General features: G+C 37.7%; 1 protein-coding gene across 1 annotated transcript in view; it reads left to right on the top strand.

Annotated features, from left to right (window-relative positions):
• The window catches only part of LOC109052121 (B-cell scaffold protein with ankyrin repeats-like), a 173,663-nt gene extending 148,094 nt beyond the window's left edge, over positions 1-25,569 (top strand). Inside the window, exons 8-16 of the mRNA XM_042728372.1 lie at positions 9,048-9,108; positions 9,683-9,889; positions 22,405-22,467; positions 22,639-22,820; positions 23,476-23,539; positions 23,888-23,917; positions 24,273-24,352; positions 24,470-24,504; positions 24,757-25,569. Of these exons, the coding sequence (XP_042584306.1) occupies positions 9,048-9,108; positions 9,683-9,889; positions 22,405-22,467; positions 22,639-22,820; positions 23,476-23,539; positions 23,888-23,917; positions 24,273-24,352; positions 24,470-24,502 (720 nt within the window). The 3' untranslated portion in view covers positions 24,503-24,504; positions 24,757-25,569. The remainder of the gene's footprint in view (positions 1-9,047; positions 9,109-9,682; positions 9,890-22,404; positions 22,468-22,638; positions 22,821-23,475; positions 23,540-23,887; positions 23,918-24,272; positions 24,353-24,469; positions 24,505-24,756) is intronic.
• The last annotated feature ends 375 nt before the right edge of the window (positions 25,570-25,944 follow it).

The following is a 25,944-nucleotide window of genomic DNA, read 5'->3' as shown; positions in this document are numbered from 1 at the left end:
TGTGTTTGGATCGTACTGTGTTTGGAAATACTCATGCCTAATTTAAATACATAATCGCATGCAATTAGATTAAAAAAAAAAAAATAATTTTTAGAAGAGAACGCAACATCATGGTTGACTGAACCAATGAGCATTAAGCTGTGTCATCAGTAAGTCGTTTCCCATCATGCTTTCGATCAGCGCAGTCGATGGAGAGCAACATGTGCTCGACTGGGCAATCCAACACAGCTGCCTCACCATCGCGAGAGTTTTTTGGCACAGGTCAGCATGACATCAGAGCAAGTCTTTCCTAACCGGCATGAATCTCGCGGTGATCACCAGTGATAGGTTCTGTGCAGATTTTGCTCATCTCAAACAAGCCTATTGACTCGAGTGTGATTACCTGCACCTGATCCAGCATTCATTCTTTAGATCAATCTCATATTCTCAACAAAACATTTGTTTGAATGTCCTAAAGGCTCATACTTTCCTTTCTTTGGTTAAAGGTGATTCCTGATAACAGCGCACAAGCATTTTGAAAGAAAAAAAAACTTTAAATAACTATAAATAACTTCCTTGTTCAGAACTGTGCTTTAATATTTTTTCAATTTAAAAGTCTTTACTGCTGACTTGTAAAACAGTCTATTGTCGCCATCTAATGGCTGAACAATTTAACTAAAATCTCCATCACACACACTCACACACACACACACACACACACACACACACACACACACACACACACACACACACACACACACACACACACACACACACACACAGTTTCCTAATACTAAATACTACTATTATTTATATAAAATATTATTTATTGAATAATAATTTTTTATATACACAACAACAGTCATCATAACATTTGCAAGGCAATTCAGTCAAAAGTACAAAGGAGGTGCTCTGATATACAGCACTGAAGTGACATAAACATGGTGAGATTTTGACAAAACTATTTGCTCTGGAACTAATAATAGATTAATGAGACCAAAGACTGCCTATATCTCATGTTTAACCACTATAAAAACATCAGAGCCAGTGGTAAATTCCAGAAGATCTGGCCTAGGTGATGTGCTCTTGGCGGCTTTATGAGCACTGAACGGCTGCTGACAGCTTTAAATAGACGTTATCTTTATTAACAAACCACATATTTGAAGTCCAAACAAGTACATTCTTGCCTAAAAAAATCTTTTGAAACTACATTCTGTGACACAAAACAGGATTATTCTTAAATTATAGTGGATTTGGGCATCTGCTATGACGCTCGGAGTAACGCCGGGTTCACAGAGCATTGCAGGAGCAGAGCAGAAGCAGCAGTGCCGCGATCGTTTCAGCGCTGGGTCTATTTTTGCTGCACTGCTGACGCTCAGTTAAAGTGAAAGTACACCTTTGATGGACAAAATAAATATGATTTCACACAAAAAGTGCTCTAAATGAACAAAATAAGCACATCTAGGGTGTTTTAACAAGAACTGGAGTATGTTAGGAAAGAAAATTAATATTAAAAATATGTATAGAAGATAAAGTTACAATGATCATGGGCAAAATACACATGTACTGACACGAAAAAGTAATTTTCCCCAAAATTTGCATTAATGATATCTACTGTGTTTTTAGCAAAATGACATTAAAAATGTATGATATTTAAATTCACATATTTTTCTATTTTTTTTTTTATATATATATATAAATATATATTTTACAAAATCTGTCAAAGTACTTACAGTTTTATCCAAAAATAAACTTTTTGGCCGAAATACAAAAACAACTTTAAATAATTTATACTGCTAGTTTAGCCTTAGAGATTTATTTATTAGTAGTAGTAGTAGTCGTATTCTTATAACTAGGCCTATATATTGGCAGAAGAACGGATGTTCAGCGGCTCTTAGTGCAGATGGTAAGTAATTTTATAGTGTTTTTGACGCTTTCGCTGGCACACGAGCAAACAACTCAATATAGATAGGCAAATAGCATAGATTAATATAGGCCTAGCACACATAGATAGCTACAGTATAGACAACTATGATCTGTGTCTTTTTTTCTATTTTCGAGAGTTTGCTCATTTACATTGTCTCTGTTAAGAAGTTTGCCGTATACATTTATGAATTATCTATAAGCTTTTTATGATGGGTAATGTATGTATTTGATGTGTCAGATATTCTGTGTATCAACATATAAAATAGTTTTTTATGGAGGTAAGAGCTAATGTTAAAAATATCAAAAGGTAATATATAATAAATATAATTCAGATAATATATATTAATATATATATATATATATATATATATATATATATATATATATATATATATATATATATATTTTTTTTTTTTTTATGTTAAAATATGTCAAAGTACTTAAAGTTCAACATAAAAAGCAACCTCAAAAGCCTGCCACTTTCCTCTAATACATTGGAATGTTCAGCAGAAAACATGTGTTGGCTACATAAAACCAATGTGTGAAATTGTAGAATTATTGTTCTTTTCAAGAAAAAAATAAAATTGATTCAATTGGAACCAATTGACAGTACTCTGTCCAAAATCCGCTGTTCAGTTGCACGCTGCCTCCGCTGCCGGTGTGAAAGCAAAATAGCCGCGCGCTGCTTCCGCTCTCCCCCCTACCTGCTGCTAACGCGCTGCTTCCGCTCTGCTGCAGCTTGCGGTGTGAACCCGGCCTAATATATGATACAGATGTTGAAGTGGCTGGAGGAGCTCTGTTATCACTGTAATATCGCAATCTTATCAGCCAATGAGATTCAAGGATCAGAAAGTCACTGTTGTATAAATAAATGTATACACAGTGTGGATAGAAAGTAAAATAAGTTTGTTTTGGTTTAAAAATCATGCAATAGTTTGTATATGGTAAAATATGTTTGATTTGATTTAAAAATCATGTAATCATTTAATCCCACACTGGGGGTAAAAGAAGCCAGGAGCGTGATGTAGTGTAATGTTAGGGTAAAAATGTATGACCATATGCTAGTGTCCTCATTTCTGTTAAGACCACTATCGTCAAAGATGATTGACAATTAGCATACAGTTTGGATTGGCAGTATGGCCCTTTTCTGGGCAAGAACTCCCTGCAGCCTAGCATGGATAGGAGCAGGGAGAGCACTGATAACCTCCCAGGGTAATAGAACAGAACTAACAAAAATGTATTGTGGATATAATTTATGTTCAGTATTTTAATTGAAACTTTAAACATAATTAGCTACTGAGCAATGCGAAACCTGCTGATGATACTGAAGGACCTCATATGTGGGTGTTGTGATAGATGTCGCATTCCTATTGTCAGACTCTATTCCGTGTCTGTGTGTGTTTTCTTCCCCATGTGCTCCATGTTATGTTTATGCCCAGATTTGGTTTTCCTGTTCCTGCTCCCATTTAGTTCTGTTGATCCCAGGTGTGTCCCATTAGCTCCCTTATTATTTAAGCTGTGTGTGTTTCCATGTTTCCTTGTCCGGTATTGTGAATGTCAACCTCCTCTGCTACATGTGTTTTCCTGGTTCCCTTGATTTAATTAAAATCTCCTTGTTGATGTACTCCACGTCTTCTCGTTCCGCGCTCCACACTCCACGCTCCAACACAGTAGAATTTTCATTTGATATGTTGTCTATATTCTATTGCGAATAAAATATAAGTTTATGAGATTTGTAAATTATTCCATTTCTTTTTTACTCACAATTTGTACAGTGTCCCAACTTTTTTGGAATCGGGTTTGTATGTTGGCGAAACCTGCAATAATAATAATTATAATAATAATTCCTTACATTTATATAGCACTTTTCTGGGCACTCAGAGTGCTTTACATAGAAGGGGGGAATCTCCTTAACCACCACCAGTGTGGAGCATCCACCTTGATGATGCGACTGGAGCCATATTGCGCCAGAACGCCCACCACACACCAGCTTATTGGTGGAGAGGAGACAGAGTGATGAAGCCAGTCAGTATATGGGGATGATTAGGAGGCCATGATGGACAGAGGTCAATGGGCAAATTTGGCCAGGATGCCAGGGTTACACCCCTACTCTTTTTCAAAGGACATCCTGGCATTTTTAGTGACCACAGAGAGTCAGGACCTTGGTTTAATGTCTCATCCAAAGCACGGTGCTTGTTGACAGTATCTATCCCAGTCACTATACTGGGATGTTAGGACCCACACAAACCACAGGGTTAGCACCCCCTGCTGGCCCCACTAACACCTCTTCCAGCAGCAACCTAGTCTTCCCAGGAGGTCTCCCATCCAGGTACTGACCAGGGCAACCAGTCTTGGGCTGCAGAGGGTGATATGGCTGCTAATAGAAAAAGTGAGGAATTGGACATTAGACATAGAAGCTAACAGAAAAAGTGAGGGATTGGACATAGACCTGAAAAGGTTTTTTTATTTATTTATTTTTTTTAATTTTTTTTTATTGTGCCATTGTTTTGCTCAAAAAGTGCAGAAGTGCAATAGGCCTGTATAAATTAAATTAAATTAAATTAAATTAAATTAAATTAAATTAAATTAAATTAAATTAAATTAAATTAAATTAAATTAAATTAAATTAAAAGTGTTTGAGTTGGCCAATGGTTCCCAAACCTTTTCTGTCAGACCCCCATTTTTGTAGAGAAAAATATTTTCAATATTTATACCACCTCTTTTTCTTTTTTTTTTAAATCTCTTATGCTCACCAAGGCTACATTAATTTATTAAAAATACAGTAAACACCATAATATTGTGAAATATTGTCCATTTAAAATGTCTATTTGAATGTTTTAGCAAATAGGCTAAATAGGCTGTATTCCTGTGATCAAAACTGATTTTTTTTGCATCATTACTCCAGTGTTCAGTGTCACATGATCCTTCAGAAATCATTCTAATATGCTGATTTGCTGCTCAGTAACAATTTCTGAATATTATCAATGTTGTAAACATTTTTGCTGCTTAATATTTTTGAAGAAACTATTTTTTCACGATTCTCTTATGAATTTTTGAAATTGTTCTTTGTTTCAGAGCGCTGGAGTTTGTCAGAAATAGAACAGGGCATCAGTTTACTGTCATGGATTTGCCTCGTTGTGCCACGCCTCATCCACAGCACAGAACATCACTGGGTTCTATTTGCTTTTTTCAAATCGCGCCGCTCATGTCTGGTGTAGACACGTTGTTTTATTATTTTTGAATCTTAAGTATATTCATAATCTGCTTAACGTTTGCCTGGCACTGGAAGTCCTTTCACAAACTTGTAACTTACATACTTGGAGCAGAACCATGCATCATTTATTTATATTTCTACATGGCTCCCTGCAATACAACTCTGATTCTTCAATCGCACCATTTATTGGTCTGTTATTGATACAATCACAACTGCTACAACTGATAACGGAGCGCTCAAGCGGGAACTGCGAGCCGTGCTGAGGTATTAAAATATGTCAAATAAATATTTTGTGCTCAATTATTTACTTATTAGGAAATTGGCCACATGATAAATGGGAAAATTACACAGTGTAGTCCTTATCACCCTGCAAAGGTTTCTTTTGCAAAGTAATCTGCTGACTGTACACAATCCCTAAGTTTGTGAACCACTGGAATAGGGGATTTGCGCTCTATTAATTTGGTCTGTTATGATGCTCTGTGTTTGATTACTAATGCCTGTGTAGTACAGCGTTGCACACAGAGGACAAAAAACGTTCAGCCTCGACTCTTTATCATCATTTGTGTTTAAACTTGTAAAACGAATCAAGTTGAACAAAACTATATGAATACAAAATTTGAATTCATGAATATATAACAGTATCCATGGTATAGCAAAATCCATATAATGCAACAACATAATACTGGTAGTCACGTTCATACCGGTATAGCTCCCACCCCTACTATACAGCTTTAAGAATAAGCATGTTTCCAATACAACTAAATAGAACAGGCTTGTCAGATACTCAAACAGAATCACTCTTCGCTAAGTTCAACTGAACAACAACTCTTACAATGCATATTTAGCCTAGCATGAGCATTTTACTGAAACTGACTAATAAGCCTAAGCAAAGTGGATAGCCTTAGCTACAAGCATGTTGCCAGTAACCTGAGAGCATTAAAAAGGAATTTATCTTAGCTTGTGAAGACATTTAGAGATTAATGGAGAGTGAAACACAGTCAGCTGTGACGTGGATGCTTGATCTCTTCATATACTTCATGCGAGAAGTGCAGATCCCATCTAAACTTGTTCTTGAGTCAGTCACATTAGTATAACTCATGGTGTCCATGTCAATAATACAGTGATGCTAGAAGAAATGCTAACTCAGTCACCTCCAATCAGGCAGCTTATGATCAATGCAACAAATTCGCATTTGAAGTACACAATCTGGAATAAATCTGAGGTGAAGTCCATGGGGTGTCGGGGAAATTTCACAATTTCTAGTGAGATGATATGGTTTGCATGCCAAATTTGCAATTTAATTAGCTATTGAGCAATGCGAAAGCTGCTGATAATACAGAAGGACCTTATATATGGGTGCTGTGATAGTTGTCGCATCCCTATACATGTAGGTAGATATGAATCAGCTGAGAGTCAGCTGACACTAGCTTGATTAACGTGACTTGCCAAAACTAATGCTATGCTTTAGTTAACAACATTTTCTACATAGTGTCACAATAAATAAATAAATGAATAAAAATCACATTCATTTTCTGTTGTTGTCTTAACATTCTCCTCCTATCTTGTTGTTGTTGTTATTATTACTTGTGTGTCAGTCCCCTGATGTGTCAGATTCTTTCTCTGACAGCACAAAATATTTGAATTATTCATCACAACAGGAGAGCATATTTGGATAAAATGATGTTACGCTCAGGTCCTACATCAAATCAATTATATCTCACAGCCCCTCAAAGTGTGATGCATAATAAGCTTCTCTTGTCTATCTGTTAATTCTCCCTTTCTGCTCTAATGAGTATATTCATAACACTGAATGCATAATGTGCGTAATCAATATTGAAGGGGAAGAAGTAGAAGCTATCATTATAAGTGAATGATAGCAGGTTGCTAAGGAACAGAACACAGAGAGAGGCAGTCAGAATGAAGTATGCATAACACTAAAGTGAACACTTTGTAGTGTGCCTACTTTCATAATTTTGTATTTATTATTTGAATGGAGTAAAACTGGTTTAGAAGTAGCCTATTGTTAGCTGTATAATAACAGCCCCCTCACAGCTGGATGTCAGTGCTTTCCACAACAACCATTGCTTTGCTGTTGACCAACTTTGCGGCATTTACAAATCAATTCTGCAAGCTTGGCAAAAACTTGCACTGAATGCAACATGCAATAGTCAAGTCAAGTCACCTTTATTTATATAGCGCTTTAAACAAAAAAGATTGGGTCAAAGCAACTGAACAACATTAGGAAAACAGTGTGTCAATAATACAAAATGACAGTTAAAGGCAGTTCATCATTGAATTCAGTGATGTCATCATGCAGCTCAGTTCAGTTTAAATAGTATCTGTGCAAAAATTTGCAATCAAGTCAACGATATCGCTGTAAATGAAGTGTCCCCAACTAAGCAAGCCAGAGGCGAAAGCGGCAAGGAACCAAAACTCCATCGGTGACAGAGTGGAGAAAAAACCTTGGGAGAAACCAGGCTCAGTCGGGGGGCCAGTTCTCCTCTGACCAGACGAAACCAGCAGTTCAATTCCAGGCTGCAGCAAAGTCAGATTGTGCAGAAGAATCATCTTTTTTCTATGGTCTTCTTCCGGTGGTCGTCTGAGACAAGGTCTTTACAGGGGATCTGTCTCTGGGGCTCTAGTTGTCCTGGTCTCCGCTGTCTTTCAGGGCTGTAGAAGTCCTCTCTAGGTGCTGATCCATCATCTGGGCTGGATACATACTGGATCCGGGTGACTGCAGTGACCCTCTGATCTGCATACAGACTGGATCTGGTGGCTACGGTGACCTCGGAATAAGAGAGAAACAGACTAATATGAGCGTAGATGCCATTCTTCTAACGATGTAGCAAGTACATCGGGTGTTATGGGAAGTGTTCCCGGTTCTGGTTTACCTAATTAATGCAGCCTAAAAATCCTTTAACGGATTTGGATATTAGAAGTGTATTAGTATGTTATGTGTAAGCCAGGTTAAAGAGATAGGTCTTTAATCTACGTTTAAACTGCAAGAGTGTGTCTGCCTCCCGAACAATGTTAGGTTAGGTAGGTTATTCCAGAGTTTGGGCGCTAAATAGGAGAAGGATCTGCCGCCCGCAGTTGACTTTGATATTCTAGGTATTATCAAATTGCCAGAGTTTTGAGAACGCAGCAGACGTGGAGGACTATAATGTAACAAGAGCTCATTCAAATACTGAGGTGCTAAACCTTTCAGGGCTTTATAATTAATGAGCAAGATTTTAAAATCTATACAATGTTTGATAGGGAGCCAGTGCAGTGTTGACAGGACCGGGCTAATATGATCATACTTCCTGGTTCTAGTAAGAACTCTAGCTGCTGCATTTTGGACTAACTGGAGTTTGTTTACTAAGCGTGCAGAACAACCACCCAATAGAGCAATACAATAGTCTAAACTTGAGGTCATAAACGCATGGATTAACATTTCTGCATTTTACATTGAGAGCATAGGCCGTAATTTAGATATATTTTTGAGATGGAAAAATGCAGTTATACAAATGCTAGAAACTTGGCTTTCTAAGGAAAGGACACATATAGTCACATACAATTCCTCCTACTCTAGTGGTTATTGGAGCAGTCATAACAAATTTACATTTTGTTAATTTTTAGCTCTGAATCAAGGTCTAAATTATATAAAACAACTTTACAATCTGTCATTCTCAGACTGTGTCATATTAAAGGTAATTTCAATTTAGATCTAAATCACCACAGAAGACCTATTGTACATCAGCAGTTTTACCAAACATTTGAATCTTGTCTGTACTTTGATGTTTAAACGTAATAAGGTTGGTGTTTTCCTTTTCAGTCACATATATGCTCTTTACAAATCTTGTCATTATTAATTATCATCATTCATTTGATAATGATCATTAATCATTAATTTGTTATTAATTTGTTATTAATAATCTTCTTATAGACACTAGATGACAATGATGGCAACACTGACACCAGTGTTTATGAGTTGATGGGAAGAGCAGGTATGTTTGTTTCAACCCTGGTAATAATTTATAAACAATTTTCATTTTTGTTCTACTTTTTGTTAAGACTAACTACTTATAAGGAACTGAACTATATAAGGAAATCAGTTTTTTTCTAAATGAACACTACCTTAGAAGGACTGAACTCAACATCACTTGGATTCAGCCTTCTGATTGAGAAGCACTATTTATTTTATTCTGAAATTAATCTGTGAGTAACACTTTATTTTAAGGTGTCCTTGTTACACGTTACATTATAATAACAATTAATTATGCATAATTACATGCAAGTGACCCTAAGCCATACCCTAACCACATAGTAAGTGCATGTAGTAAATTAATATTACTGAGATTTTAAATGTATAATTACACTGTAACAAGGACACCTTAAAATAAAGTCTAACCAATCTGTGTTTTGAATGAATTGGTTTAGTGAATCAATCAATGACTCACTCATGGAACCTGTTTCATATATATTACTGTCAATTAAAATTTGTATTTGAATTCAGTCCCTCATTATTTACAGCTAAATGCTGGTGTTTCGGAAATTAACATCCATTTGCCCTTTACACAGATAATCTTTGGTTGGTTGATCCTAATGAGGAACACCAAAACAATGAAGATGAAAATGTCTATACTCCCCTGGGTAGAGATGTGGAAGAGTATGACACCATCCTCACATCCAGCAGCTCTGTAGTAATAGTGAACCGCCCCCCTGCACCGACCCCTCGGCCTGACTCCCTTCCTACCCCAGAGGACAAGACTCCCTTCATCGCACAAGGTTTGAATTTTTAATTCCCTTAATTATGAATTGTGGACAGTTTGAGTTTTAATTTGGCCAGCTGAGGACCTTTAATCAGCTGTTGACACTGACAGCGAATGCACTTATTTAATTCCTTTAAGAGCTCTTTAACAAACACCATTGCCTGCTATACATTAAAACATATTGAAAAATAATTCGGGGGTCTAAATTATTCCGTCAATAAAACTACAGAGCTTCCATTTCACTCATTATAATGGTTGATGTTGCTGTGTTGCCCCAATTCAGTCAGTTCTCTGTGTTTATAAATACTTAATAATATATCAGACTGCTTTTTGCCCTCTAATCCTTTAATAGACTTGGGAGAAAAAAGACCTAAATATGGACCATTCATTACAGGCAGCAATCTTAAATGTTCAATTTCAGTTTCATTAATAATTCAATAAGTGAAAGGTGGCAAGTGACTTGTATTGTTAGAGCTTTATAAATCATTTATACAATCCTGGAGCTGTATTCACAAAGCATCAAAGAAGCGGTGCTCTTGCTAGATCACAATCACTGTTCCTTCTTATGACAGACAGATCTCATGATCTTATGAAAACAGTAGCAGACCCTTGGTAGATGTTTCTTACAAATCTTACAAACGACGTATGACTAATTTTTGTGAAAAAAAAAAAAAAAAAAAACTTTGAGAACCTTTGCTCCTTTAGAGCATAATGATAAAGAGCAAGCATCAAGAAAAAGAGAGAAAATGTGAAAAGAATATTCACACTTACAATATTAATCTCACCACCTACTTTGATTGCTATTTATGTTTTAAGCATCAATTCCTTCATCACCGGACTAGCGCCGGACTACAAGACCAAACCATTTTCCTTTTTGATAAGGGGATATCTAACATGGGAGCTGCTAGACAAATAAGTAACATTTCACTTTTTACAGTTATGTAGTTAATTTTGTCATGTTAATGTTATAGATTATTTGTATATCAATATGCACCACACACACTTTTGGGACAATAATGTCAGGCAAAGTAATGAGATATATTTACAGCAATATCAAAGGCTATTCTATATGAAACAGATGAAATCTAGCTAGCTTTGCTATGGCCGCCTTGTAATAACATTATATTTTATATGGCATCATATCTAACTCTCTGCCTTAGTTCACCTTTTAATATTTCTGTTGCAGAAGTCAAGAAGACTGCCTTTTTATTGACAATAAAAATCCTACCTAAGGTTTCATGTTGGACTAAAAGATAAAGAGAATAAGAAGTAGATTTTGACAAGCCTCTTTGTCATAAAGGGATGATAGACAAAAAGGAGGTCAAAGATGTGTTCTATTTTTGCAATACTGTTATTATCTGTTCCTCTGAAATTCCCTCTCTCTGATGTACAAACTTCTGTAGTATTCTTAAAGACATCACACTGGCTATTCATATTTATATCATGGAGGGAGTCTTCATTGTTTTTACTGATTTAAACTGAAGTTTTGTGATATATTTAGAAAGAATAGCATGGACCTATATTTTCTAAACTGTATTTTCTAAACTGTATTTTCATCAGAGCACATTTTACAGTGTGCACAATGGTTAAAATTAAACATATCATATTCCATAAACCATATGCATTATAGTTTTTTCTCATCATTAGCTTTTTTCTCTTTTTTGACTCAACTGTAAGTGCAATTGTCACAGCTGTTTGCTGGAACATCACCACTTAATTGCATTTCTGCAAAACATAGTAGCTCATCCAAAACAGTTAATTCATGCTTCAAAACCTAGTTATTGTGTCAGTTATTGTGGCCAGTGCCACCAAAATGAAAATGGATTTTGTCATTGTGTCAGCCGTATTGGTCAAAAATGGTTTTTCAGCATATCAGTCAACTATGCAATGTTCCAAATTTCATAAACAAATTTGTTGACAATGTAACAGCATTCAAGAATCAAAGTCATGTAAATATCACTCTTGCAAAACTAAATATAACAGACAACACAGTTTAACTCCAACCCTAATTAAACACACCTGATCCAGCTAATCGGGTCCTTTAGGGCCTGTTTACACCTGGTCATTTCATGCGTTTTCACTGATCGTATATCTGATTTGTTAAAATGACATAAATGTGTCGTCACAAAACGTCATCCGTGGCAATGCGTGTTGTATTAGTGCTGTCATATCTGACTATAATGTCATATAGCCTGTAACATGCTCTCATACATTTATTATTTTAACGTTTTGAGTAAAAATTGCATATGTGGTTTCAACAACCAGATCCACCTCCTGAAGTGGTTTGAGCGATTGGATTTAACTATCCGATCAGAAAGAAAAAAAAAACGCATGAAGTGACCAGATGTAAACAGGCCCTTAGACTTATTTGAAAATATACCCACATAGCAAATGGACTTGGCATTTGGTTCTTCGAAGCTCATGCTGGAGTTGCTGTCATAGCAACAGGTCCGTAAGGTTAAACCTTCTTGGGAGCAGGATTATTTCATGTAAATAGGATTAGATTGCATCTTTTTAAGCAGAATTGATACTTAAAATCTGTCCTCTACCACCGCTACTTTATTACAAGAGCATCCTACTTATCCAGGAACAATAATTAAAAATAATAATAATAATAATAATAAAAAATAATAATTTAAAGATAATATAATAACATTATGTAGTCTTAAACACAGCCAGTTTTACTCACTCCCTTTACAGGGACTTGGGCTTTCTTTGCAGCATGCTTGTGAGTGGACTGGTAATACAACTGTAATTCTGTATAAAGCAACGGTAGAAGTTGGCAAATCCTTGTTCCCTGCCTGTGGTGGGTTCTTGCCAGGAGGTTATTGCTTCCACCTTCCCCTTGTCCATCTGGATTCCGGTATGATCTATGTTATACCCCAGGAATTGAACAGTGGTTTGCTGGAAAGTGCACTTCTCAGCCTTGAGGTATAGATGGTGCTCTCTCAGGCATTGGAGGACCTCCGCAACGTGATGGCGATGTTTGGCCTGGCTCCAGGAGTAGATGAGGATGTCATCTATGTAAACAATGACAAAGCAATGAAGAAACTCCCGGAGCACCTCATGCATAAAGTCCTGGAATACGGAGGGGATGTAAGCAAGTCCATAGGGCATGACCAAGTACACATAGTGGCCAGTAGGGGTCACAAAGGCCATCTTCCATTCATCCCCCTCACATATCCGGTTGAGGTTATGTGCTGTGGAGGTCCAACTTTGTGAAGGTGGTGGCTCCATGGAGATGTTCCAGGGCATTGGGGACAAGGGGAAGAGGATACCAGAACTTGATAGTGATATTATTGAGGGCTTGGTAATCGATACAGGGTCTCATGCCTCCGTCCTTCTTGGTGATGAAAAAAAAGCTGGATGCAGTAGGGGAATTTGATGGATTTATGTAACCTTGGCCCAGTGACTCCTTGATATACTCCTCCATGGCCTTCTGCTCAGGAAGCGACAGGGGATATATTTTCCCACAGGGCACTGACTCATCCGGAATGAGGTCTATTGTGCAGTCCCATGGCCGATGTGGTGGTAAGCGGGAGGCTTGTTTGGAGCAAAAAAAGTCATTGAAGGGGGCATAGCGGGCTGGAATATCTACGGACTGCTTCTAGATGGGAATTTCAATGGAGGTAGAATTTACAGGGAGGACCTCCTCGGGTCTCTTGACTGGTGATCGCGGGGAAGCAGCCTGGGAAGCAATCTGTGCCCCACTTCAAGACTTCTCCTGTTCTCCAGGACAGAATGGGGTTATGCTTAACCAACCATGGGCACCCTAGGATGACGTCGTCAGTAGACCCCGCAAGAACCAGAAGATGGATCTCCTCAGAGTGAAGGAGGCCAAGACGAAGAGTGATGGGACCCACACGGTGCCGCACATGTTTATAACCAAGTGGTTTTCCGGTTATTGACTGAACTTTGGTAGACCTTTTGGAGGAGGTAGCTTGCAATTTGAGCTGGCGGCAGACGTTCCTTGAGATGAAGAGGTGTGTGAACTTGCAAGCATGATGTCAGACACTGTAATATGCTCTGGTCCCCTCCCTGCTTACCGTGGTGATGAGATACATAGCAGATTGTCATCACTCAATGGCTGGATGTCTAAGTGGTGCCCGCAGAATAACATAGGTTTCATAGACAATTGGACAAGCTTTTGGGGCAGACCTGACCTGTTGAAAAGAAATGGTCTTCATCCCTCCTGGGGTGGTGCCGCTCTTCTTTCTAGAAATATGGCACATAGTCTTAGAGTTTGTACTTGACTAACTGGGGCCCAGGTCAGGAAGCAGACAGACTGGCTAAACCGACCGTCTGCTAGCCGCCTAATGTCACAGAAGTCAGTTAATTCTCAGCACATAGAGACTCTTTCACCTAGATATCACACTATAGAGACTGTGTCTGTTCCCCGGGCTAGAAAATACAAAAAACGTCCAGAAGAGCAACAATTTAATTGAGGTTCAACAAATAAAAAACAGATGCAATACGGATAAACAAATGATAAAGCTTGGCTTATTGAATATCAGGTCCCTTTCTACGAAAGCACTTTTTGTAAATAATATGATCACTGATCATAATCTAGATGCACTCTGTTTGACAGAAACCTGGCTAAAACCTGATGATTACATTATTTTAAATGAGTCTACACCCCAAGATTACTGTTATAAACATGAGCCACGTCCAAAAGGTAAAGGGGGAGGGGTTGCTTCAATTTATAACAATGTTTTCAGGATTTCTCAGAGGGCAGGCTTCAAGTATAACTCGTTTGAAGTATTGGTGCTTAATATAACATTATCCAGAGAAACAAATGTTAATGATAAATCCCCTGTGATGTTTGTACTGGCTACTGTATACAGGCCACCAGGGCACCATACAGACTTTATTAAAGAGTTTGCTGATTTTACATCCGAGTTAGTGCTGGCTGCAGATAAAGTTTTAATTGTTGGCGATTTTAATATCCATGTTGATAATGAAAAAGATGCATTGGGATCAGCATTTATAGACATTCTGAACTCTATTGGGGTTAGACAACACGTCTCAGGACCTACTCATTGTCGAAATCATACTCTAGATTTAATACTGTCACATGGAATTGATGTTGATGGTGTTGAAATTATGCAGCCAAGCGATGATATCTCAGATCATTATTTAGTTTTGTGCAAACTTCATATAGCTAAAACTGTAAATTCCACTTCTTGTTACAAGTATGGTAGAACCATCACTTCTACCACAAAAGACTGCTTTGTAAGTAATCTTCCTGATGTATCCCAATTCCTTAGCATATCCAAAACCTCAGAACAACTTGATGATGTAACAGAAACTATGGACTCTCTCTTTTCTAGCATTTTAAATACAGTTGCTCCTTTACGCTTAAGGAAGGTTAAGGAAAACAGTCTGACACCGTGGTATAATGAGCACACTCGCACCCTAAAGAGAGCAGCCCGGAAAAGGGAGCGCAGCTGGAGGAAAACAAAACTAGAAGTATTTCGTATTGCTTGGAGGGAAAGTAACCTATCTTACAGAAAAGCATTAAAAACTGCTTATAAAATATAAATATAAAATTACTTTTCGTCTCTTTTAGAAGAAAACAAACATAACCCCAGGTATTTATTCAATACAGTGGCTAAATTAACGAAAAATAAAGCATCAACAAGTGTTGACATTTCTCAACAGCACAGCAGTAATGACTTTATGAACTACTTTACTTCTAAAGTCGATACTATTAGAGATAAAATTGTAACCATGCAGCCATCAGCTACAGTATCACATCAGACAGTGCACTATAGATCCCCTGAGGAACAAATCCACTCATTCTCTACTATAGGAGAGGAAGAATTGTATAAACTTGTTAAATCATCTAAACCAACAACATGTATGTTAGACCCTATTCCATCTAAGCTCCTAAAAGAGGTGCTTCCAGAAGTCATAGATCCTCTTCTGACTATTATTAATTCCTCATTGTTATTAGGTTATGTCCCAAAATCCTTCAAACTGGCTGTTATTAAGCCTCTCATCAAAAAAACCACAACTTGACCCCAAAGAACTAGTTAATTATAGACCGATCTCGAATCTCCCTTTTCTTTCAAAGATACTAGAAAAGGTAGTATCCTCACAATTATGTTCCTTCTTAGAGAAAAATGGCATCTGTGAGGATTTCCAGTCAGGATTTAGACCGTATCATAGTACTGAGACTGCTCTCCTTATAGTTACAAATGACCTGCTCTTATCATCTGATCGTGGTTGTATCTCTCTATTAGTGCTATTGGATCTTAGTGCTGCGTTCGACACTATTGACCACACTATTCTTTTGCATAGACTAGAACACATGGTTTAAATCGTACTTATATGACCGCCATCAATTCGTAGCAGTGAATGAAGAGGTATCATATCGTTCACAAGTGCAGTATGGAGTACCGCAAGGCTCAGTACTAGGGCCGTTACTCTTCACGCTTTACATGTTACCCTTGGGAGATATCATCAGGAAACACGGTGTTAGCTTTCACTGTTATGCTGATGATACTCAGCTCTATATTTCTAGGTGGCCTGGCGAAACATACCAATTTGAGAAACTAATGGAATGCATAGTCGATATAAAAAACTGGATGACGAGTAATTTCTTACTGCTAAATTCTGAAAAAAACAGAGGTGTTAATTATAGGGCCTAAAAGCTCTGCATGTAATGACCTAGAACGCTGTCTAAGCCTTGATGGCTGCTCTGTCAATTCTTCGTCATCAGTTAGGAACCTAGGTGTGCTATTTGATAGCAACCTTTCCTTAGAAAGCCACGTTTCTAGCATTTGTAAAACTGCATTTTTCCATCTCAAAAATATATCAAAATTACGGCCTATGCTCTCAATGTCAAATGCAGAAATGTTAATCCATGCGTTTATGACCTCAAGGTTAGACTATTGTAATGCTCTACTGGGTGGTTGTTCTGCACGCTTAGTAAACAAACTCCAGTTAGTCCAAAATGCAGCAGCTAGACTTCTTACTAGAACCAGGAAGTATGATCATGTTAGCCCGGTCCTGTCAACACTGCACTGGCTCCCTATCAAACATCGTATAGATTTTAGAAACCTTGCTTATTACTTATAAAGCCCTGAATGGTTTAGCACCTCAGTATTTGAACAAGCTCTTGTTACCTTATAGTCCTCCACGTCCGCTCCGTTCTCAAAACTCTGGCAATTTGATAATACCTAGAATATCAAAGTCAACTGCGGGCGGCAGATCCTTCTCCTATTTAGCGCCCAAACTCTGGAATAACCTACCTAACATTGTTCGGGAGGCAGACACACTCTTGCAGTTTAAATCTAGATTAAAGACCCATCTCTTTAACCTGGCTTACACATAACATACTAATACACTTCTAATATCCAAATCCGTTAAAGGATTTTTAGGCTGCATTAATTAGGTAAACCCGGAACCGGGAACACTTCCCATAACACCCAATGTACTTGCTACATCGTTAGAAGAATGGCATCTACGCTCATATTAGTCTGTTTCTCTCTTATTCCGAGGTCACCATAGCCACCAGATCCAGTCTCTATCCAAGTCAGAGGGTCACTGCAGTCACCCGGATCCAGTATGTATCCAGCCCAGATGGTGGATAAGCACCTAGAAAGTACCTCTACAGCCCTGAAAGACAGCGGAGACCAGGACTAGAGCCCCATATACAAAACCACTTTAAAAAACCTCACTCACACCACCACCGGGACAAGACCACAGGAAACAGATGATTCTTCTGCACAATCTGACTTTGCTGCAGCCTGGAATTGAACTGCTGGTTTCGTCTGGTCAGAGGAGAACTGTCCCACCAACTGAGCCTGGTTTCTCCCAAGGTTTTTTTCTCCAGTCTCTCACTGATGGAGTTTTGGTTCCTTGCCGATGTCGCCTCTGGCTTGCTTAGTTGGGGACACTTCATTTACAGCGATATTGTTGACTTGATTGCAAATTATTGCACAGATACTATTTAAACTGAACTGAGCTGCATGATGACATCACTGAATTCAGTGATGAACTGCCTTTAACTGTCATTTTGCATTATTGACACACTGTTTTCCTAATTAATATTGTTCAGTTGCTTTGACGCAATCTTTTTTGTTTAAAGCACTATATAAATAAAGATGACTTGACTTGACTTGACTTGAAGTTCCCTGCTGATCCGGAGTCGATAAGGGCTGATACTGAAACAGAAATATTGGAGGCAGTAAGCATTACACAGGCAGTGAGTGGTTCCATCTTAACAATATCAGGCTGAATCACACTCACCACAGGACATGGAGGGTGAAGGGGGCATGCCAGGATTATATGCCCCTGAGTTCCACAATACAAACAGAGACCCCGGGTCAGCCTTCTCTGCCACTCAGCTGATGACAACCGTTGCCTCTCCACAATCATGGGTTCCAGTTCTGGTTCTGGAGGGTAAGTGGGCTCTGGCTGGCGGAGGTAAGTGGCTGTGTCGGAGACTGGTGTGGCTGCTACACAGGACTTCATGCAGTTGGAACAATGGATGGATAACTAAATGAATTTCTCCAATCCAAACGCATCATCATACGCAGCGAGCTGTAAGTGAGCTGGGGCTCCAGTCCCTGTCTGTAGGTCATTAGCAACGCTCACTCATTCCATCCACTTACTGCTGCGAGAGTCCTGAACTTCAGTGAATACTCATTGTTTGACATAGTACCTTGCTGCAAGTGGTAGAGTTGCCCGCCCATCAAGGTATCTCCATCCGTCCTTCCAAACACTTTACTGAAATGCACTAAGAAACTCTGCAGATTCTGAGTGACGGGGCTGGCCTGGGCCCAGATCGTCTCCGCCCACTGCAACGCAGGTCCTGACAGCAGAGAAATAATAAAAGCAATTTTGGCAGAGTCCGTAGGATATGATTGCGGTTGCATTTAAAATGTGAGTGCATTGAAGGAGGAATCCATTGCACTCCTCCGCCGAGCCAGAGTAGGGTGCAGGTCAGGCCATGGGACTAGCGATGATGGTAGCCGAAGAAGTGCTGGTTGAGATGGAGGAAGTGCTGGGTGGTGATGGTGGTGGTACCAGTGTGAGTGAGGAGCACTCGTCAAAGTGAGTCGACGAGCTCCTGGAATGAATTTTGGTGATTCATCTGTTGCGTCTGTGTTGGTCCGATCTTCTGTAAAGGAAGAGGTCTTGACACAACAGGTTGTAATATACAAAGATGTTTATTTGATGTTTATCACAGAGTATAGTCCAGTAATGAATATGGTGAGTATTAAGTTTGTGGATAAGTTCAAAGGATATAATAGGAATGGTGATCAGATTCTTCGTCCTTACAGGAGTTTGGGAAGTGCACGGGAGGAGCACACACCTCAGCAGTCCGGGACTAGGAGGACACGGAGACACTGAGAGACAAGGAGACACTAGGAGGAACACAGGAGGTAAGTAAGCAGGTAAGTAAATCCAATAGATGTAATAGCTGATTCAGAGAGTCCTCTACGTGTGTACGAGATCGGACAATAAGGGGGTGTGAGGTGTGTGCTTATATACATGCCAGTTGATGAGGTGCTGATCGATGACGGGTGCAAGTGTTTAAAATTCAGGTGATCAGGATCGCTGTGATTGGGTGGTGGTGGAGCCTGGCCGATCCATTACAGTACTATGGGCATAATTTACAGATTTTTTAAATACTATCAGCATGATTTACAGATAGGTGTACTATGAACATACTATACAGATGGATTATGTAATAAGTGTATGTACACTATAATGTACACTTTTCTCTGGTTGTTCTCAGTAGCAGGAAGTGTTGTCCCTGTGATGAGTTGGAGCGGTTTTCACCACCCTTTGCAGTGCCTTGCAGTCAGCAACTGAGCAGTTCCCATACAGACCGTGATACAACTGTTCAGGATGTTCTCGATCCCACACCGGTAAAAGTTCCTGTACCTCCTCTCTGTAGGCAGTCTCATCATTGTCTCTAATGAGGCCAATCACCGTGGTGTCATCTGCAAACTTAATGATGGAGTTGGATCCATGCACAGGCCTGCAGTAGTGGGTGTAGAGGGAGTAGAGGAAGGGGCTCAGCACACAGCCCTGTGGTATGCCGGTGTTGAGTGTGATGGTGGTGGAGCAGGTGTTGCCTGACCTAACATGCTGAGGTTTGTTGGTCAGAAAGTCCATAATCCGGTAGCAGAAAGTCCAATATTTGCTGTCCAATATTTGCTGCCTTTTCCCCAAGGCTGGGTTTATCTGGGTTTGTTACATCATGAACCCGTGAAGTAACTTTTTGTAGTCCCTACCAGCTGTTTTTGTAGGCATTAAACTGCCAGAATTTGAAAAGAACTTTCAGCTTTGTAACTTTGCCGATATTCTTTGTTCAAACACCAACATTACACACTAACAAACGTTAAAAAAGTGAAATTGCAATTAACCACCCCTTTAATATATGTCAACTTGTGCATATGATCCACTCCGATCGCATCTCAAAGTCCGGAATAGACTAAGCATGCTGCCACGGTTCGTGTGACATCATGAAACCAGACCTCATTTGCCCCAATCAGAAGCATATTTACACTGAATCCTTCCCTTTAACCTACATTGTGCACTATGAGCCATTCACCGTAAGGGAAAAACTACATTGTGAACAAATTACCAATCTCAGCCACTGCTTCAGCGTCTATTTATAGTGTAGTGGGTGGGCACTTCGGATTCTAGAGAGCATTTGATTGGTCAGAAGATTTGATGAGAAGCTGAAGTACGAGGTGATGTAAAAAAATCGTTGATCCATTTTGGCAGAAGTGACAAACTGCAAATTTTCAATGCTTATATCTTCAAAATCTGAATTTTGTCACTGTTTTGGAGCACACTGGCTTATAGATAACCTTAAGACTAACATATTGATACTAACACCCAAAAAACGTTAATTTTGATTTCATAAGCTTGAGCTTAGTCATGTGGAGTTTTATAACTTCTCTGCTCACTGAAACATATGCAAATGCATACACAAAAACACAAACACCAGTTCGACTACTATGGCACCATCTGCAACCAATCAGAGCAGCTTAAGGGGCCAAGAACGGCCAGCATGGCAAATTACATGTTTCCCAACTCTCTTGTTTCAAAATATGAAAATACAAAGGGAGAGAAAGCAAGGTTTTTCCATGCATTCCTACAGAGGGACTTTTGCCTACACACTGATCATATTTCTTCGCCTACTCAAGGAGACTGAAAACCTCTAGAGGAGGGGCTAGTGTGTGTTGTGTCTTTGGACTCAAACTACAGCAACTTCAAAATTGTTACAAAACCCATGATAACTGAAAATTACAGCATAATTGATTTTCTCAGGGGACGATGACAGAATGAAAGAAGATTCCCAAGAATGCAGGATTGCTGCATAAAATTCCACACAATTGCAGCTAGTTTTTAAATCTTTGTCAGATCAAATGCTGGAACAATATGGTTCTCTTTATGAGTATGTTATAAGTAATGTCTTAAATGATGACCAAAAGAGGAGGTTCTCTAACAGAGGATTAGATTTAACCCTAACCAACGACAGTGGGAAATGCTGACACAGTGCTCTGCAGAAGATATGCAGCATATCATTTGTACGATCAGTTTCATCACTGAGTGCATCCTTCCCTTAAATTCAGTTTGCTTGCTTTCACTGATCTCCATGGGCTTTTCATTGCATTCCTTTGACTATTTAACCCTCACTGGGTTGGTAGAGTGATTCTTGTTTATCTGGAAGCATTTGCTTATTATCCAGTATTGTCATGCCTCATATCATGAAATCTGTGGCATCTGTGGTGGTGTTTTAACTAGGAGTTAGTTAGTTAGTTATATATATATATGTGTGTGTGTGTGTGTGTGTGTGTGTGTGTGTGTGTGTATATATATATATATATATATATATATATATATATATATATATATATATATATATATATATATATATATATATGCATATATGTATGTATATATATATGCATATATGTATGTATATATAAACCATTATAACTAGTTTTGTGGTCCAAGGTCACACAATGTAAAAATGGAAGCATACGACATATACTTGAGTATGGCCCCAGCTACACCATTGGTGGAATCGAACCCAGGTCAATCGCATCAAAAATGACTTTGCACGTGTTTTACTATATGCCACTGAACTTAATAATTAACAAAAGTCTTAAATAACTGCACATTTGCACTTAGTGAAATAGACACTCCGTTTTTTAATAGTGAACTAATGTTCAGCTGTCCTTTTTTATAGTCAACTTATTTTCAGGTCATCATCATAAAAGCCCTGTAAACACTATCAGAGACACAAAGATACAATTTTATTTCATCAAGCTGAATGCTCACTAACTTACACAGCAGTAAAGTGCCCTTTCAGTGCGGTCTATGTGCCCCCAGACCGCTATTTCTACCGAGGGGGTAGAATACATGAATACATGCCTCCACCTAGTGGACTCTCCAGGATAAAGCAAACTAACTCTCAGATGTGTGGTGTACTGCTGCAGTGTGGAAGCAATAACTGGAACTCTAATCATGATGTGCTGTTTTTATTTGGATTTTTAGTTTTCCAGAAGAAAAAGTCGCAAGGAGATGCTGAAATGTTGTACTCTTTTCCCACAAGACAGGGTGAGATTTGTCTGTCTGAAAATTGGATAGTTTTATATGCACTGTGAAGTTATGAGTCTGATCTCATGTTTAAATAATTAAAAAAAAAAGAAATAATAATAATAATAATAATAAAAACAGTTAAATCATACAGCTAACATTTTAACTGCTTTCTGGTCTCCATGGTGACAGCGAGGCAGAGGGACAGCATCTCAACCACTTATGACACCTTTGTGCCCAGTCAGCCACCAGGACTGGACGAGCTGATAAAACTTCAGCAGGAGGTGAAGATGGGCTCTCTGAGTATAGATGATGCTTTGGATCGATTCAACGACTGGCAGAGGCTTCAGAAGGGAATGGATAGCATCCAACAGGTAATGGACATGGTTGACCCTTTAGAATTCATTTAGTATGTCAATATAATACTAATATGATACATTCTACATTCTCACTAGTTTGTGTATAGTAACAATATTTTAACAAAATGCAATTTCAATCACATATCAAACCTTGTATTGTGTTTCTGTGGTGGAAATGACAATGTAAACATCTTTGAATAAAAATTGATAAAGTTTTTGTCATTAAAATAATGAGAATTATGAGAACAAAAAGGTGTGGATTATTATTTTTGCAGCTAACCGTTGTACTGTATATGCATTTGTAGTAGTTTCCCTTTCAGACGCAAAATGTATGGGTATTTTTACTAAGGTTTGTGGTAGTCAGTCATTCTTGACTTAAGATTTGAAAAAAGTTCTGTTTTCTAAGTGAAGTTCATATGATTACAAAACAGATAGGATAGAATTCTGAGTTAGCACCAGGATTGTACCATTTCATTTTTTTTTTTTTTTTTTGAGGCAGTCAATCCCTATGCACATTTGAAAAAAAAAAATAATAAAAATAATTGCTTTTAAACAGAATAGTTCATTATTTTTAACTTACACAACCAACAAATTAATTATTTATTCCTCATGACATGAAATCTAAAAATTAATGCATATTAAAGCCTGTTTAAAAAAATGTTTTCCCCAGGAGAAAATACAGCAGCTGAGGGCTAGTATCATCAGCAACAGAGAGGATGATGAAAGTGTCTATGGTAGGTTTATTGCTAGTATATAGTATATATGCTCAGTGTATTTGAGATAAATCATTCATTAATATGTGTATGCAACAATTTCAAGTGTAAATCAAAAGCCCTATTTATTTATTTTCTGGTTGCACAGGCATTAAAACACTTTTTCTCAGAAAAAAAGTTGCTTGTGTTGTTCATTTTGCCCTACCACTTTGCACTCAGTCCCTATCAGTTGAGAAAACATCTCACAGATCAGCGAGATTCCTTAATGTAAAGATTACAGTGAGAATATGAGAAAGAGAAAAAGAAAGTGACGAAGCTAGACGAAATGCAAGTGTGTAAGAGCTAACAGGCATCTTTTCTCTCCATCAGATAAAATCAGCATCATTCATCACACACCAAGTAAGTAAGAAATGCCCTGCTATGAAAATAAGACATTTTTACTTGTTACGATTACATTTTCTCTGTAGCTGTCTCCTCCCTATATGTGGCAATGAAGCTTTTGTGTCTCAGGGAAACTGTTAGACCTGTTTGTTTATACACAAGGGCTTTAGTCACTTTGTCTGGAAAACTGTGTAACATGGAAGACTTTGAGATACAGTAGTACCTTCTGTTATCTGTTCTATACCATCCTATACACCTATACAGTGTTTTTGCAGTTTATAAGATCCCATCTAGAGTCAGCCACCAATCACTAAGCTCTGTTATAATAACAGTGTCAAATACTTTCATTAATTTTTATTTATTTCTGTTGTAGCTGCATCTGCAAATGAGTGTCGTAGAGCGAGTCAGCAAGCGGACACTGAGTTCTACAGTAAACCTATAAAAGGACAGAATGTGAGTTTTCATTTTGCGCATGCATTTGCCGTTTCTCAAGAATACTATAATACTTTGTTCTAGCAAATGGTTTTATTCATTCAGATGTCATATTTTTAATCTGTTCTTTTTTAATAGTCAAATGTCTTCAGGAGGGCAGACAAACAGTAAGAGTAGGTATTAACAAACAAACAAACCATTTAATATTTAATTTTAAATTATTAATAATAATAATAATAATAATAATAATAATAATAATATGCAAAATGTGAATCATTAGCTCTTTTTGTAAGTTTAATTCATGAAAAAAAAAATAATAATAATAATTTAAAACATTATGCATCTGTAATGTAGTTTCATTTAAATTGCAAGTTTAACTGTGTGCTGCTGTGACCTTTATTGATTACATTTTCATCTTCTTTCAGTCATCCTGATTGTGGAATCACTGATCTGTGAAAGAAATGCACTAAACAGGAACTGATACAATATAGTGTACATTGATATCAACAATATCGTGGCAATTCAATACTATTTTACATGCTAATTGTGGCTAATTTTTTTATTTTTTTTATTTTAATGATTCATTTTGTACATGTTCATATGATCTGCTGATGGTTAAGGTGTGAGGTTAGTGGTGGACCTTCATGGTTACTTTTTTTCTAAAAATCATACATTTTCATACAAATAACATATGAATTCATATGAAAGTGCCTAAAATAGTGAAGGATGGTTAATATCCAGTGTAAGAGCAATAATAACTAATTATTCACTTTTATTCATATTCCACTAGGGCAATTCTTTAGAATAGGGAATACTATTCACTATTAGTTGCTTATTAACATGCATATTGCTAACATAATGTCTGTTTATTAGTACTTACAAAGAACATATTAATGCATTATTTTGCATGACCATATTCTAGATCCCTTAACCCTACTCCATATCTAAACATAACTACCACAAACAACTACCTTACCTACTATCAATAAGCATCAAATTGGAAGTTTATTGAGAGAAAACTCTTAGCTAATAGTGAATAAGTGTTCCCTAATCTAAAGTGTTACCCCAACTATTGATTATTTCATTCTCCCATTATTTCTTCTGTTTAACTGACTGCTCAAGATTTTGTTGTACATTTTATACAGAGATCTTTTTGTATCTTTCACTGCCACTTTTTATCAAAAAATCATTTAGACAATATATTGACAATTTCTTTACAATTTTGCCAATAAAGAAAATTCAACCTGAGATTCTACCATAATTTAATGAGAATGTCTTTCTAATGTTATTTGATTCATGGTTTTAAAGATATTTTAGTTACATTGCATGTTCTGATCTTGCTATATTATTATTATTATTATTATTATTATTATTATTATTATTATTATTATTATTAAGCAAATTTACTGCAAGAAACCAGTAGAACCCAGTGGGGAATCTAAAAACCTGTATGCATTCTTAGAAAACCATGCCAGTCTTGGCTGTAGAATGTTCACAAGGGGGTGCTGTGCTACTAAGCACGGTAATCGGTTTTCTGGCTCAGATCTCTCATATTGTTTTGATGGGCATTTTGATAGACAAAAACAAAGCCACTGCACAACCCATTGTCCCTG

Source organism: Cyprinus carpio, chromosome B7 (genome assembly GCF_018340385.1).
Source record: "Cyprinus carpio isolate SPL01 chromosome B7, ASM1834038v1, whole genome shotgun sequence".
Lineage (NCBI taxonomy): Eukaryota > Metazoa > Chordata > Actinopteri > Cypriniformes > Cyprinidae > Cyprinus > Cyprinus carpio.
This window is presented reverse-complemented; position numbering and strand designations above follow the sequence as displayed.